We start from the raw sequence: 14,872 nt of genomic DNA, 5'->3' as shown, positions 1-14,872 counted from the left end.
TATCAGAGTTAAACTTTTTTTCTTTTAAATTAATATGCAAGCAGAGTAGCACAGTGTCCCACAGAATATCTCAATAAAACAGGAATTTGAATGTCTTTCTTTCTTCTCTGATTCTTTTGTCTCTGCTTTGATCTCTGTGGCTTTTATGCAGTGAAAACATGAATCAGTGCGTCCAGACTCGTGACGTCCTTGACTCACAATAAATGGCACGTACGTTTACGGATCACATGCGTTTATTAGTCACATCATGCACTGTCGGAGTCTTTTAACTGATCCACAGGAGCTGGTGAATATCTGCAGATATATTTGATGGTGGGACAAACTTTCAGTCGTATTTTTTAAATGCTTTGATTTGGCTCTGAAGCCTTTGATGGGTCAGATTAGTCAGCGGAACCGTCGCTCCTGAGGCCTCTTAAACCTGATCCCATCATCAAATCCCATCGTCCACAGCCGAGTGAAACATTTGCAGACACCTTTTCACAACCGCTACAGTCAATAATAAATCAATAATAGATCATCAAATAAAGAGCAGCTTTTATCTCACTGGCAGAACATTTCTTTTCCAACTTCTGAACTATAAAAATAACCAAAGTCTGTAAGTTTGTTGTTTCCGTGAAAATCAGCAAACTATTTTAATGCCTGTATATTTATTTTCTTCTTAAGTTCCCTGATTATTAGTATTATATTTTGAAATGAGTTACTGGTTGAGGTTTATTTACTCTAAATATGAGTAACAACCAAAGGGCAATTCAATTTAAGGCGATTAAAGGCAAAGTCATAGTGGGTTTATGAAATATTCCGTTTGTTTTTGCTGTTAACAAATATGACAAATTCACTTCCAAGATAACGCAAAGAAATATATTGACAAAATGTACAACGGAGTATTTAAACATTATAAAAACGAATTGATCCTGAAATAAGGGGCCAACACAGCACGCAGGTCTTTTGCAAATGAGAGACTTTATGCAAAATCTCTGCGGCTGGCGTGCAGTTCACTAAAGTCCTTCATAAATACACATTAATTTTATTTCACATTTAGTAACAAAAGCACCCTAAAGTCACACACAGCACAATGGTTACGGACTAACTCAAAGCGCATCTCTCATATTTGGGGGCGATTATTTTCACAGTCCACTCAAACTGATGAATAACTCCACAAACTCACAAATGTTGGCAGACACATTAAAGTGTCATCCTACTTTTCATTGTTTAGATAAAAACATTCGGAACGACCTCCTGCAACATATCGGCGAAGACTTTTTCATTGATTGAGGGGCCGCTCACCAACATCCTCTAACCCGAAAACAGTTAAAATTGGATCTGATTAAATTTTTCAAATTGGAAACGGATGTGACGTGGAACTTTGACAATAAAGGGACGTTAAAGATGGTTAAAGATGGTTGACTCGATACATCTGATCGGTTCGTCAGCTCGATGGATCGTTACACTATTTACTGCACAGACACACTGATACGACAACGTCGCCTTTGGAAACAACACAATGTGGTAGAATTTCCAAACGTTCCTATAAACATTCCTTTTAAAAATCCACGTCTGCGTCAGTTTTTGTCGCTGTGTGGGGGGGACTGGTCCCGCTGAAAGAGCAGGCTCACGCCCTTCCTGAAGCGGTGGTCCCTGACGCTGTAGATGATGACGTTGCAGCAGCTGTTTCCTGTCAGGATCCAGAAGGCAAAGAAGGAAAAGTTGCACCAGGTGTATCCCACCACGTTACCCAGCACGAACACGGCGATGGGGGAGAAGGACGCCGTGAAGGCAAACGTCAGGATGCTGATGGTTTTGGCAGCTTTGATGTCTGAGAAGGAGGGCCTGTGGGGGCATCCCCCACCTCCTGCCCCCCCGCCTGCATCACTCAGACTGCCCTCTGACAGCAGTTTGCGTTTCTGGGAGTACCGTCGGATGCTGGTGAAGGAGACGATGTTCACCACTAAAGTGCCTCCGAGCAGCGTGAAGTCAAAAGAAGGGAACAAGAGTAAAATATTGGCGTCCGGCGGCGGCCGGCTCCCGAACACGAGTGGCGCGTAGTTGCACATGCGGCTGCAACCGTTATACTCCAGAGTGAAATTACTGCTGAAGATGAGGGGCGCGATGGCCAGGAGGAAGCTCGCCACCCAGGAGAGAAGGATGAGGAGCAGCGTCCTCCTCCGGGTCACCAAGGCGTCCTTGTGGAGCGGCCGCAGGATGGCCACGCTTCTCTCCAGAGTCATCAGGAAGATGGTGCTGATGGAGACGAAGGTGCACCCGGCGAACACGGGGCCGATCAACATGCAGGGCTGCCAGGGGTTGAGAAGACCCCCCCGCCGGTATAAGATGGCCAAGGAGGTGGAGATGCCCTGGTACCAAACTGGGAGAGTATTGGTGACCATCAGAGAGATCTCAGTGTAGACGGAGAAGGGGACCACAAGGACGCCCACCATCATGTCTGCTATGGCCAGAGACACTGTCAGAGAGGGAAACGACACACGGGCTCAGAAGCTGTGGCCTAATATCTGTTTCTGTTGCTTAGCATTGTTACCAAATGTTGCATTTAGGGCAGGTTACTCATATTTAGCTTAAGAAACAGACTCGCAGTGGGAAAACGGCGAGCACATTTACCTTTCAGGTATCCCTGCGGCGTTCGGGATTGCCTCGTTTGCACAAAGACGGTCAGGGTGATCACGTTCCCAACCACGATGGCGAAGGCCAGGCTGACCATGAACGCCACGGTCAAGAAGCGGTTGAGAAACCCGCAGCAGCAGCGGGTGCAGAGAGGAGCCAGCGGCTGGCCCGAGGCGGCCTGGACGGCGGCTGTCAGGTTGAGCAGAGGGTCCGGCGTTTGCAGCAGAGCGGCGGCGCTCCTGCAGACGCTGACGTTAGCAGGCAGCGCAGTCATGGTCCAGGGTTGGCCTTCAGGGTGAGCAGGTGGGGGGACCACTCAGGAGACCATGTCCTGGAGGCGGTTGGTTCTGAGAGAGACGAGTGAGTCAATGTTATTTTCAATAATACAAACACACATGGTCACATATATTTAGTTTAATATAATATACTGTTTTATCTGCTGTGTCAATGAAGATGTTCATCAAACAAATATATATAATATAACTAATATGAGTTTCAGGTATATGTTTATTTTGACCACCCAGAAGGTTTTTGCTTCAGTGGTTTATTATTGTTTGTTCCAGTGGTGCAGACATTAAGCCGCTGCTCAAATCCAGAACGTTCTGGGGTTTATGGTTTTATTTGCATGTGTCTCTGAATGCACATTGGGTTCTGGGATTTTTTACCAAGCCAATGAAAGTGGTTTTCCCATCGACAACGCTCCATCTAAGACTGCATGTGTCCTGTAGCCGCTTCGGTGCACGTGCACGGGTATGTGCACCTCAGTGCTGTCAGTGCTGTCAGTACTCATGCTGAAACTGGAAGTTCAGTACCAAATGTCCTTTTTAGCTGACAACTAAATCACAGCGTCCTTCAGTCATTCATCTGTTCAGTGGGTTGGAGAACAGGAAGGTGCACACATCCAAAGAAAAAGGGTAAGAGAGGTGGACACGTGCGGAGCTCAGAGTTGAACACACAGACAGAAACACTTCAAATTGCTGCTAACACGCCACAAAGCTGGGAACTGTGATTCAGGAAGTACATTTTATCAGGGACTGTGTTTCTAAATTGTCTCAGCATTCACTCAGCATTTCTGAATCCTGAAGAAATCTGCAATGATGAAATGCCAACATTTTTTAAAACGAGCTTGGACTATAAATAAATTCAAACAAAATAGCTCCAAGTCAACAAGATCAAGTGATCGTCAATTATAAGTCAGCGCTCGCGCCGTGTTTCTCTCTTTCGCTCATTTCCCACTGCGATTTTATTTAATTATTCAGCTACTCTTGTGTTTTATGAGGCTAATTATTATTCATCCCATAAAAAAATGCATTTTGAGCTAAATGTAAATCATTGACGGAATAATTTGACAGTTTATTTCCAAACAGAACTTCTATACTTGGAGGAATTTGCAGCCTCATTATTTCACCTGACCTGACTGAGGATGACAGGTGTGACCTGAGGCAAGACCCCGGGCGCAGGGAGACAAGTAGCTGACCACACGTGCACACCAACATGCATGTGCACGTGAGAAATTCCATTTACTTCCTGCTACATGAAAACCTGCGAATATTCGAGTCCCCTGTAATTAGAAATTATATTGACTTTAGATCCAAGTCCAGGAGAGACGGGAGGCTGGAAACAACATGGCTGCTGTGGTCTTATAATTTCTGGCATCTGGTCAAAGCCCAAGGGGGGGGGGGGGGGGGGGGGGGCTATATTCAATCTAAATGCAAATACAAAAATAGTCCAAATATTCTGACCTTAACTGAATGTTTCAGAAACAATTTCCTCGTTTATATGTTGCTTTTTTTTTCACTGACCAACCTTGATTGATGGATTGAAATTTGTTCACGACAGAAATTAAACATTCGTACCATCAACTGGCTCTAGAATCAAGTTTTAACGTGTAACTTTTACATTTTTCAATGTGTAATTCTGAAATGGAGCTAAATGACACCAAGAAGTTGAACAAAAGTCCAGAATTTCTCTCTGTCTGGTTACTGTTAAACTGTGGATGAATAGATTCATGAAGCCAGTAATCAAACAAAAAAAGATTTTAGACCATTTTTGTTCTGCAGGTTGGAGATGCACCTTTGGGGGGTTGGATCTAACCAGGAAGTGCCAACTGCTTATTATCATTGATTTATCACAAATTCAAAAGTGTTATTGCATATAGATTTAGGACTCACCATCATTGTGATTAACCTTAAATTTTTCCCCAATATCCACCATCTAGGGGATATTTGAGCTAAAGCGGGTGTTTATTGTTTGGTTTAAGTGCATGAAGAGAGCCTGATGTTCTCTGCTGTGCTGGCTGGATGCGTTTAGGTTGTTTCTCATGCGTGCAGTGGATTCCCTCTGACAGGGCTGTGTCTCTGAGTGACAGTTCAGGCATATGCAGGGAGACCGTGGGGGCTCGGTCAGGGCTGTCAGGCCAGGTTGTCCAGCAAACAGAGGGGTCATGTGCAATAATAATGGGCAGGCTGGCTCGGGGCTGCCTGCAGCTGACTGTCATGGCACATGAGAAGAAAGTAAACTTTGTGACATTGTATATGTGCATGTTTGGTGTGAGTGTGTGTGAGTGTGTGTGTTTTCACGATACACTTCATGCACGACCCTACGATTCTAAATTAAAAGCCTCACCTACGATAGAGCTGTACGGTTACAGTATTTTGCTTTTTCTTGACCAATGTTATACTGAGGCATTATCATAAATAATAGCAACACAGTTTGCTGCCCCCTACGGGACAACCGGTTAATTACAACAATTATACTTTCCTCCACTGTGGACGATACAATCAGGGGTTACATTCCCCCTTAATTTTACGCTTTGTCCGTTTTTCTAAACAGGATTTAGAGGGGGAATTATTTATTTGTAATAAATCTAAGCAGATACACAGAGGGGCCACAGTAACACGGATTTATTGCTACTCCTGATGTGCATCTGTTACCAAATGTCACTGTTGATCAGCAATGTCACTTGATAAACAATTAGACTCATTCAAACACATTTGCAAAAGCATAGATTTCCCACCAAGCTAAGCCACATATTTTCAACATTTTCAGAAAACAAACATGATATAAACATGATATATCCTAAAAAAAAAGATAGCTAAGAATTAGACTTTTACATTGCAGTTATCAAAACATAATTTCTTCACTGCTGAGTTCACGTTTGACAGTGTGATCATTTGATTCTTATCAATTTATACTCAACGTAGACTTGTGATTTTAAACACTGGCGCGTAACTAAGTTGAATTTTTACAATTTTAAATAAATTTCAGAGAAACTTTAGGTTTGCATCACACACAAGCGAAGTTTGCTGCATTAACGGTGCGACTGGTTTCATAAGATGTTGATTTAACTGTTTTCTACTGAAGGACATATTCTCTTAAACAGCTTCTTATTGAAAAGATTCTGTTTTTTTTTAACAAAGCTTCCTCTGATTTTTAGAATGAGCATAATATTGTTCCTCATTACTCAGTATTACTCATAAGTCATCACCACTGTAAAAATGTTGAAATGGGAGCATAAAATGTGAACCTTCATTACATTTGCAATGCCCGTCAGTGTTATACAAGGTAAGCAAGTGCACGTATAAAACTGCGTATGCGTGCAGCCTGAGACATCACCTTCTTTAAAATATACATATATGTTTAATAATTTATTCCCGTTTGATGAAGGCAGCCGCGGTCCTGTAATAGCAGAGCTATGAGGAGGAAACACATTCTTACCAACATTCCTGCAGTTCTGACCCAGGAAGCAGCAGCTGGTGGAGAGAAGAGGAGAGAAAAGGAGGAGAAAGGAGCATCTGGGTTCAGAGGCTGCGCTGCTGGAGGTACAATCCTCTGAAGAAGAATGTGGAGCTGAATCCTCCCCATCCTTCCTTCTCCTGAGGAGCACACAGCCCCTCTGACAGACTCTCTGCTTCAGTCTCCACCTCCCTGTGCTGAGTGGACCGCTCACCCCCCCCCCCAAAATTCCTGTTTCAGTCCTTATCACACGCGCTGCTCTCCGACCAGAGCTTCAAGGTAAAGTTCACAGCCTCCTCCTCCTTCCCTCTCATCCAGCCTCCTGGCAACCCTCCTACACCCCCTGTCACCCCCCCCCCCCCCCCCCCCCCCCCCCTTCAGAGGCCGCTATTTCTTTGGAGCTCCATGCTCATTTTCCCTTCTTTTTTCCTTAATTCATCCATCTGTTTCTGTTTGATTCATTCGCATCAATTATTCCCCTTTTAAACACTGGGAAACAGATGAAAGGATTTGCTGCTGCCGCCGTGTTTTCTGTGTGGTTAAATAAAAGGAGCCCCGTGATATAGGCTGAAGTTATTCACTGCTTGAGACCTTGAAATAGAAATAGAAGCTCGGGCTCGGAGTCAATAACAAAGGAGAGAATGAAGGAAGAGCGAAAGGGGAGCAGCATCATGTGTCAAGAATATGTGCGTGTACGGTGAAGGTTTCCGGCTGTTCCACATATGCAAGTATACAGCGTGAGCTCTGGCTGAGGAGAGGCTTTAAATGATGCAGCTGCTTCTGTCCTTCACGGTGTGAACTGCTTCCTTTATTTCATATGTTCGTATGTCCATTCCTGAGATCTCTGAGCTCCACCTGAACGATCTGGGATCATGTGCTGTGTTACTGAAACCAAGTGGCTCCTGAAGTACACACTCGGGGTACGAGTGTGTGTGACTGGTTGCTAAAATAAAAGGAAGGCGCACCATCATCCTGTACCTCCACTGAGTGCAGGACACCAGACACCCGCTGCACAGCTGCATTGCTCTTCCAGCTGTTGTTCTTCTTTGTCTCTGCCTGCTGGGTTCCCACTGACCTGGGACCCTCTGCTCCCACGAGCTCATCTGAAGAGCCCATTTACGTCCAATCAAAACCGCCCACGGCTCTGAGTGCGCTTTGATGCTTTCGTCACGCGAGCGACATCAAACGACTGTTTTAATCAAGCTTTCGATTTGGATGACTCTGCGTGCATGATTAAACAGCTCCATGGCACCGTGTGATAAGAATCCTGCGAATCAGGAGAGAAATGTTGGAGAACACTGGGATTCCGGCTCTTACCGGATAGTTAGAGGATGCTTTCACTGCGCTGCAGTGTTGAGGAAAAAGGCCTGACAGGAACATTTGCTTTAAACACTGCTGTCACCACTAAAGGTTTAAAATCTCTCTTTAATTAAAATAAAATGCTAATTTAATTAGTAGTAATCTTCCAATAGAAAGTTGGATTTTTCCACCCAAATTTCCCGTCACTATTTGCTGCCTGGAATTGAGGTGAAACGGTCTGTTTTGTTCTGCCTGCTCTCAGCACGACCTTTGTGAGACATCCCACTGTTGCAATGTTGGCGCCGGCCGATGCGTAACGGTCAGAACCAGAATTATTTATTTTGACTGAGCAAAGGTTTCAGGAGTGTGACGAAACACGGCTTTGGGAAGAACAAATTGGATTTGTAGCAGTGGCCTTGTTGACAAATGTTGGGATGTTCTTCCAAGTGATGGAAAGTTACATTTCACAATTATTTAGTTTCAGATTGTGCAAATCCACATTTCCACACAGAAATGTTCAGAAAGTTCCCAGCGGATATAAATATCCCTCCTGTGTGGAACACACAAAGGAAGCGACAGCAGCACTGAAGACAGCCCCCACCAAAAAGACAAAATGTGGTAAGTTGAATATGTCTATGCTGTGAAGGATATGAAACTGGGCCTTTTCTGGACTAAAAACCTTATCAGTTATTAAGGTTTCTGTCCGTAAAGAGCAGGAAACTGTGGTGTGTTGCAGGATTTCTTTGTCTCTGCTCCTCCTGACCGCCTGGTGCTGTCGGGCTGATGGGATTCACAGGGATGACGGACTGAAACTGTCAGGTGAGACGCCCAAAAACACCCCCAAGGGACACCAAAGACCTAAAAGGGTTTAAATCAAAGAGCACTTTGTCGTCCAGATCACACGTATTTGTCTGTGTTCGTTTGTGGGTTTGCGGCTTGTCTATTTGTTGTGGCTTTCTGGTGGCTCTTCACCCTCTGAACTCAGGCAGTAAAAGACAAATCTGTAGAGTAACAGGTAAAATGTGACATGCATAATTTAATAACAGCCCCTGTAAACCAGGTACTGTTGCATTATTAACAAAAAAAATTAACTTCACATAAGTGAGACTTTAATCTGAATCATCTGTTGGCTAGAAAAAAGAGGCTGATTTCTTTCCCCCTTTTTTGTTACATTTATCAGCTTAAAAAGAGTTTGTTCAGCAAAAGAATGATGTGTAAATAGGCTGAAAATCAGAAACCATTTTAAACACCTCGACTGTCGGCTGCGTTGGCCCCTCAAATTGATGTAAAACAACTTTCAACTTCTACATACAAATTTCTGTACCACCTCCTCAGAAGCAGCTGTTCAGGTGCATAAAAATAAGGTTCGCTTCCTTATTCATCAAAATTATAGGTCAGCTGCATTTTTTCCAGGTTTCCATCCCAGAAAGATCTGACATATTTCACCTTTTCCGCCTCTCTTCTTCACCTGAGCAGCTTAAATTCTCCTCCTCAATCATTCAAACCCAGCTCTCCTCAACCGCTCCTGAAAACAAAATCAGCAGAGCGACTTGATTAAAAGGCTGTTCCAGTGCTCAGAGGTCACTAGCTGTCATCCAGCAACAAACAAGCTGATTCTTCATGAATAAATCCTCTTAAGTTCTCTTTGTTCCCCTCAATGAGAAGAATCATAGACCAGTTAAAACTACACATCATGTCTGAAAACATCACAAGAGCAGCAGCAGATTTCCATGAAATAACAGTAAACAACAGCAAACAACCCTAACGCACGCATCATGTAAAACTAGCGAGATGCTCCTAATATCAGGCTCAGACATCTGCTGTACTTTTATTTATTCATCACCTTTAACGGAGATATTTCAGTAACTTCAGCTGGAGGGAAACCGGCTCTCACACCCAACGATCACACACAAACGCTAAATGAACTCTCCAGCAGATAAATAAAGTCTACAGAGACGTCCAGGAGTGCAGAGCTGCGTGCGCACAGGTCCTTGTTCCAGAGTTTACTGTAGCGTAGCGCTTGCATTAATAATGGACGTCATCTAAGAGCGGCCCTCTGCTCAAGCAGAAACACAAAGATTAGCAGTGCTGCAGTAACCTCCTGTTCAAATGTTGCTACCTGGCAGACGTTTGACTCCAGTGAGGGTACGAATGTGGTGAACAAAAGGTCGACATTACAGATTATATGCAGATGGCGTCCATTAAAATGGTTGTGTGTGTCTCAGCATCTAGGGTCACTCCCCTGCGCTCTAGGAGAATGATCGGGGGAACTTTGGCTCCTCTGGTTCCCTGGCAGGCCATGGTTTACCTCAGCGACAACGTTCGCACTGGAGGCTATGCCGGTGGCGCTCTCATCTCAGACCGCTGGGTGTTGACAGCTGGAAGGAACCTTTTCCTGAACAAAAGTCGACAGGACACCCAGAGGAAAAATCCCCTCATCCCTAAAGTTTACCTGGGAATCTCGGGGCGGAGTGAGGCCAAGGCCTCCAGCGAGGTCGCTGTGGAGAAGGTGAGACCCGAATGAAGCTACCAAGCAGAACGCAAGCAGGAAATGAACGTCTTTCTTTTGTTTTGTTTTTTAAAAGCGAGAGATAGAGATGCTAGCTTGTTTTTGACCTTTTTCCCCTCCAGGTCATTCTCCATCCACACTTCCAGAATCAGTCCGACTGGGACAACAACCTGGCTCTGATTCAGCTGAAGGAGCCCGTGGTCATCAGCGACAAAGTGACCCCCATCCCCCTGCCAGAGAGAGGCCAGGACCTGCCAGACAGCACTGAGGGCTCAGGGGCGATCGCTGGTTGGGGCTGGGGGGTCTACCTAAACCTCGCCTCATCGCTCAAGCACCTCATACTCCCCCTGGTCGACCACTCCACCTGCAAAGCTGAATATGAACGAAGAGCTTTCATGCCAACGGTGGATGACAGCATGTTCTGCACCGTATCCGGCCGGCTGGAGGAAAACGTTTGCTTTGGTGACGCGGGCGGCGCTTTGGCTGTCAAAGACGCCGAAACTGGGGATATTTACGCTGCGGGGATCCTCTCCTATGACAAACCCTGCAGGTTGCACAAGTACGCAGTCTACATGAAGATTTCCTCATATTTGCCCTGGATTCACAAAGTCACCAGAGGAGATACGCAGAATTCCCAAGCTGTCCGCTCTCAGACGATGGCCAAAATGTATTCCTGGCAGCAAATGTATTCCTGAGAAATGTAACGCAGAGAAATCTCCTCCGACTGTGGGGAAAAATGCACTGATTAAACCTTTAATACATGAATAAAGAGGCCTGGCTCGACTCTGCCTTCTGTATTTCTGTAAAATTTAGCACCTGAGACCTCTGAGGCAACAAAACGCTGCTTGATTTTGAGTTGTGGGAGGAATCCAGAGTATCAATGTATCAAATGAGAAATTCATTCTTATTGATTTAGCCATTTAGTGCTGCTGGCTCCACTGACTGTGGTGCTGTCTGCTCTTTGACGCCACGCCGTTGCTGATTGTGTTCCCTATCCAGGCGTACACTTTGTACTCCTGATAATGATTTTGTGGTCATTACGCAGGAGGACCGAGCGGCCGTGTGTACTCAGCTGCTGAGGGGACTCTGTACTCGTCCGTAACTGGAAAACTAAAGATTTCACAGATTAACAAAAAGCTGTACATTTTCTCTCAATCAAAAACTGAATGCGAGACAGTTTCTGCAGCTACAAAATAGTTCCTGTCAGCACAAACACACCTCTAACACTTTGAGCCTTGAGCTGAAATCTTCATCATTTCAGGTATTTCTGTGGATGTGACGGAGGGTAGATGAGAGGTTTCAGGCTCCCTGGTAACAGTGGGTCCCCAGTTATGTCTCTGTGGAGGTGTTTCAGGAGTGTTCAGTCAAGAGAAGACCCCAGGGAGGTCTGGGATGCACCGGGAACAGCCCAGGTACACCCCAACTTCTCCTAGAGGTTTGGTCGCCCCTGCTGAGATTAAACTGTACCTGGAGAAACAGAGGGAAACAGACGAGCCCACCAGCAAGGATGGAAACTGCGAGGTCTGCATGAATCAGCCAGCCGACGGTCCGTTGTCACGGTTATAAATGATGCCGACGTACGAGAGCGAAGGCGTGATTTGAAGCAGCGTCCAAGTGTTTTGTGGCGATGACGAGATGTTAGCTCACAGCTCAAGGTCGCCTCTGTCCTCGAGCCCAACTCATTGTGCTGCCACGCGTCATGCAGCGGTGAGTCACGCCTGCGGTCTCGTCCACGCTGCCGCGGTGTAGCGTTGGAACCGTTGTTGCTGATTTAAGGTGCTGAAACTTTCAGGTTAGCGCCGAAACAAAGGCTGGGTGACATTTTACTGCTTCTCCGACATGACGTCCAAACATCTGGGTTGATTTTCTGGCCGTCTCCACACAACCGAGACCATGCAGGCGACGGCACAACTGGGTTTTAGCCGCCCCGGCTCCTGGTTCAGAGAAGTGACGAGAAGTTCAGCGTGACCCGAGACGGTTCCACTGACGGCAGTTTTACCCTTCAACCTCCTTCCCCTCAGCAGGGTGGACAGAGGTGTGAAGAAGCCTCTCACATGGCCGCGACGTGTGAATCTGTGTGTGCCGCAAAGAACTTGAATACCTCAAGCACGTGCGCACGCCCGTGCCTCTGCCACGCGCACGCGTTCTGTCTGCAGCTGATGCAGGAACACATGAGCCCTTGTCAACTTGATTATTCAGTCCACGTTAAGAAAAAGTCACAAAGATGAACGAGAGGAGGTGGAGGGAAAAAAAGATCAAGAGAGTTTGAGCTTTATTTTAATGAATTCACGCTTATGCCGTTTTCATCACAGCTTCTGAGAGGTACACAAGGAATTTAAAGAAAGGAATGAAGGAAACAAAGGAGAACAATGGGGAGGACAGGTGCTGGCCCGGCCCGGTCCGGCGAACCGTCCCTCAAACGGGGCAGCGCCTCACCTTGACTGTGTGAATGGCAGGAAGCACAAAGATGGCCGACGGTCTTTATCTCTGACCTGCCCGTTACTGTGTCTTACATAACCGTCTCATTGTTCTCTCGGTGAAAAAGGAGAAATACTTTCATACATTAAATAAGGTCATTAGTGGGTGCGTTCGTGTACGGAGGCAGCGAGCCCGTCATTACGTAATTAGCCGAGCAAACGGCTAATATATCAGAGGAAACCCACCATCAGGACACCACGTCTGGTGTCACTTAGCGATGCCCTTTTAATCTCCTCTGTAGGATCTGTTGATCAGTCCTGTGGTGGCTTCTGCTGCTCCTCCCACACAAAATCCAACGCACAGTCGTCCATTTTGGATTTGAAGACGCTGTTAAAATATTCATCCTGCTCCTCTGTGAACATGGTTTTCCAATCTCCAACTTTACCTGGATTGTTGCAGGAGAACGAAGCAGCGAAACAAATTTTGATTTGTGCGAATTATTTTTTATTTATTATTTTATTATTATAAGTCTCAATTTTCAAGCTTAAAGAATAGGTAGAGTTAAATAAGGTTCAAACAGCTTTGTTTGTATTAGCTTGTGAGCTGATAGCATGATTACCTATTCAAATCCCACTTCTCAGCGTGTACATTTTTATGATCAATATCTTCTAGTCTGCTTTGTCTGTGGATAAGAGGGGAGGCCTCACCTTTCCTCATGAAGGAACCTTTGCTGTGGTCCATTATGTCTTTTGCAACCAGGCTGTAATTCACCATCTTGTTGACCTTCATGCTGCTAAAGCTGCAGTGCTTCACACAGCTGTTCACCTCATCTTCCACCAGGGGGCGCCGCAGGTAGGAGCTCACCTTCTGGATGGTGCCACTCAGGTCCTGGACACGACACACAGCAGGAAACATTGAAACTGGAAAGAAAGAAGGGCTGCGTTGTTGGAATCAAACCCATGTTGGTCTACCAGCGACATCTCCTCGTAGGTGACGTGGAGCAGGTTGCTTGGAGCTCTTCTCTGGTCGGTCCAGCCTTTAATGTGGTCAAACCACGAGCCGTAACACACTGAAACACAACAGGGACCGATTGACACGTTCGGCAGCTGCTCTTGAAGTCTTTGAACTTTTAACTCACGTCTGCCGTCCAGGAAGTGGTGCAAAAACTCCTCAAACGTGCTGAACTCTGGGAGGAAGACGGCCAGTTTGTGGAAGTGGTAAAAAGACACGGCGACATCTTTGGGGTTTCTGCTCACATAGATGACCTGTGACACACACACCGATCAGGGAACCAGTCTGAGTTTGAAACCAGAGCGGTTTCAGAGCTATTTGAATATTATAATGACCTTAACATTGGACCCTGGTGGCTCCTGGAGGGCAGGGACCAGCAGGTGATTAGGCAAGTGTGTGGTGAACACTCGAGGTTGGGTCGATGAGGCTTCCTGCAACTCAGCAAAATAATGGTGCTCCAGCCAGGGGGCCCGAGCCCAGTTTGGGACGGTGTGGGACAGGTGGGGGTCTCCTCTGCCCAGTATGAGAGTGATAATCTCCTGCATCCATGTGGTGCCTGGTGAGACAACAAGATCCATCGTTCATTTCCAGCAAATCCATTAAAAAAGTCAATAATTCCCACGACAGTAACTTTCAGCCCTTCGGCAGTGTCTCACGCTTTAGGACAGCGTCCCAGATTCTGACCTGACTTTGGATAGGAGACGATGAGGACATCTGTGTCCCGGAAAGGAAAGTCCACGGCCAGTTTCAGCGACTCCTGGGTGTGCAACCCCCCGGGAAACAAAACACCACCAAACGACTCCATGGCAGCCCTCCGAGCCGATTCCCACCTGGACCTGTCCCGTACGTGTTTGCTCTTCTCTCTTCTTCTGCTCTTCTCTTTTATAGCTGCGTCTCCACTTCCTCTTGAGACAAACTGACATGGCCGCCTACCTGAGTAAGTTAGTCCCCGGGAGACAGGCTAATGATACACCAGGAAGTTCTGACCAAGTAATTCGATTGGGCAAGAGACGTTCCAAGAGCCAGAAGACAACAGCACTGGGACTTTTTACAGACAATATCACTCCGCTGTCCAGGTGGTCTAACAGCCCGTCTCCCTGCTGGTTACAGAACTATTTGTGTTGGTGAAGCCAAACAAATGAATAAATAAAGGAAGAAATCATAATGTCTTTAGTACTGTTAACTGGTTTGAGGAACTCCACCTACCAAAGATGATGACAATCGACCGCTGATTATCAGCACTGATGTGATTATTCTGAACATCCTGATATTATTAGGACAGTT

The 14,872-nt window shown here is 45.9% G+C and overlaps 3 protein-coding genes across 3 annotated transcripts; 1 reads left to right on the top strand and 2 right to left on the bottom strand.

The window, feature by feature from the left end:
* Positions 1 to 215: 215 nt before the first annotated feature.
* Positions 216 to 6,571, bottom strand: LOC101065141 (trace amine-associated receptor 8b). Its single transcript, XM_011610137.2, has 3 exons — positions 6,334 to 6,571; positions 2,614 to 2,963; positions 216 to 2,458 (listed from the first exon to the last, which is right to left on the bottom strand). The coding sequence occupies exons 2-3, from the start codon at positions 2,888 to 2,890 to the stop codon at positions 1,560 to 1,562; spliced, it is 1,176 nt and encodes a 391-aa protein (XP_011608439.2). The 5' UTR covers positions 2,891 to 2,963; positions 6,334 to 6,571; the 3' UTR covers positions 216 to 1,559.
* Positions 6,572 to 8,121: 1,550 nt separating this feature from the next.
* hp (haptoglobin) lies at positions 8,122 to 10,942 on the top strand. Its single transcript, XM_003969927.3, has 4 exons — positions 8,122 to 8,268; positions 8,387 to 8,469; positions 9,876 to 10,159; positions 10,282 to 10,942. The coding sequence occupies exons 1-4, from the start codon at positions 8,264 to 8,266 to the stop codon at positions 10,852 to 10,854; spliced, it is 945 nt and encodes a 314-aa protein (XP_003969976.3). The 5' UTR covers positions 8,122 to 8,263; the 3' UTR covers positions 10,855 to 10,942.
* A 1,466-nt stretch (positions 10,943 to 12,408) lies between these two features.
* sult5a1 (sulfotransferase family 5A, member 1) lies at positions 12,409 to 14,672 on the bottom strand. Its single transcript, XM_003969926.3, has 6 exons — positions 14,273 to 14,672; positions 13,924 to 14,144; positions 13,716 to 13,842; positions 13,549 to 13,646; positions 13,285 to 13,465; positions 12,409 to 13,022 (listed from the first exon to the last, which is right to left on the bottom strand). Exons 1-6 carry the CDS (start codon positions 14,391 to 14,393, stop codon positions 12,889 to 12,891), a joined length of 882 nt encoding a protein of 293 aa, XP_003969975.1. The 5' UTR covers positions 14,394 to 14,672; the 3' UTR covers positions 12,409 to 12,888.
* Positions 14,673 to 14,872: the final 200 nt, after the last annotated feature.

Source organism: Takifugu rubripes, chromosome 13, assembly GCF_901000725.2.
Source record: "Takifugu rubripes chromosome 13, fTakRub1.2, whole genome shotgun sequence".
Classification (NCBI taxonomy): domain Eukaryota; kingdom Metazoa; phylum Chordata; class Actinopteri; order Tetraodontiformes; family Tetraodontidae; genus Takifugu; species Takifugu rubripes.
Note: the sequence above shows the minus strand (reverse complement) of the source record. Positions and strands in the feature narration are given on the sequence as shown.

Bases quoted from the DNA above. Each gene is read 5' to 3' on its own strand.
- LOC101065141 (XM_011610137.2), bottom strand. From the start codon at position 2,890: ATGACTGCGCTGCCTGCTAACGTCAGCGTCTGCAGGAGCGCCGCCGCT. The intron at 2,459-2,613 runs GTAAATGTGCTC...CCTCTCTGACAG, and splicing joins GCCGCAGGGATACCTGAAAG to TGTCTCTGGCCATAGCAGAC.
- hp (XM_003969927.3), top strand. The intron at 8,470-9,875 runs GTGAGACGCCCA...TGTGTGTCTCAG, and splicing joins TGACGGACTGAAACTGTCAG to CATCTAGGGTCACTCCCCTG. The intron at 10,160-10,281 runs GTGAGACCCGAA...TTTCCCCTCCAG, and splicing joins GCGAGGTCGCTGTGGAGAAG to GTCATTCTCCATCCACACTT.
- sult5a1 (XM_003969926.3), bottom strand. From the start codon at position 14,393: ATGGAGTCGTTTGGTGGTGTTTTGTTTCCCGGGGGGTTGCACACCCAG. The intron at 13,843-13,923 runs GTCATTATAATA...TGTGTGTCACAG, and splicing joins CACCAGGGTCCAATGTTAAG to GTCATCTATGTGAGCAGAAA. The intron at 13,023-13,284 runs GTGAGGCCTCCC...GCAACAATCCAG, and splicing joins AGGTTCCTTCATGAGGAAAG to GTAAAGTTGGAGATTGGAAA.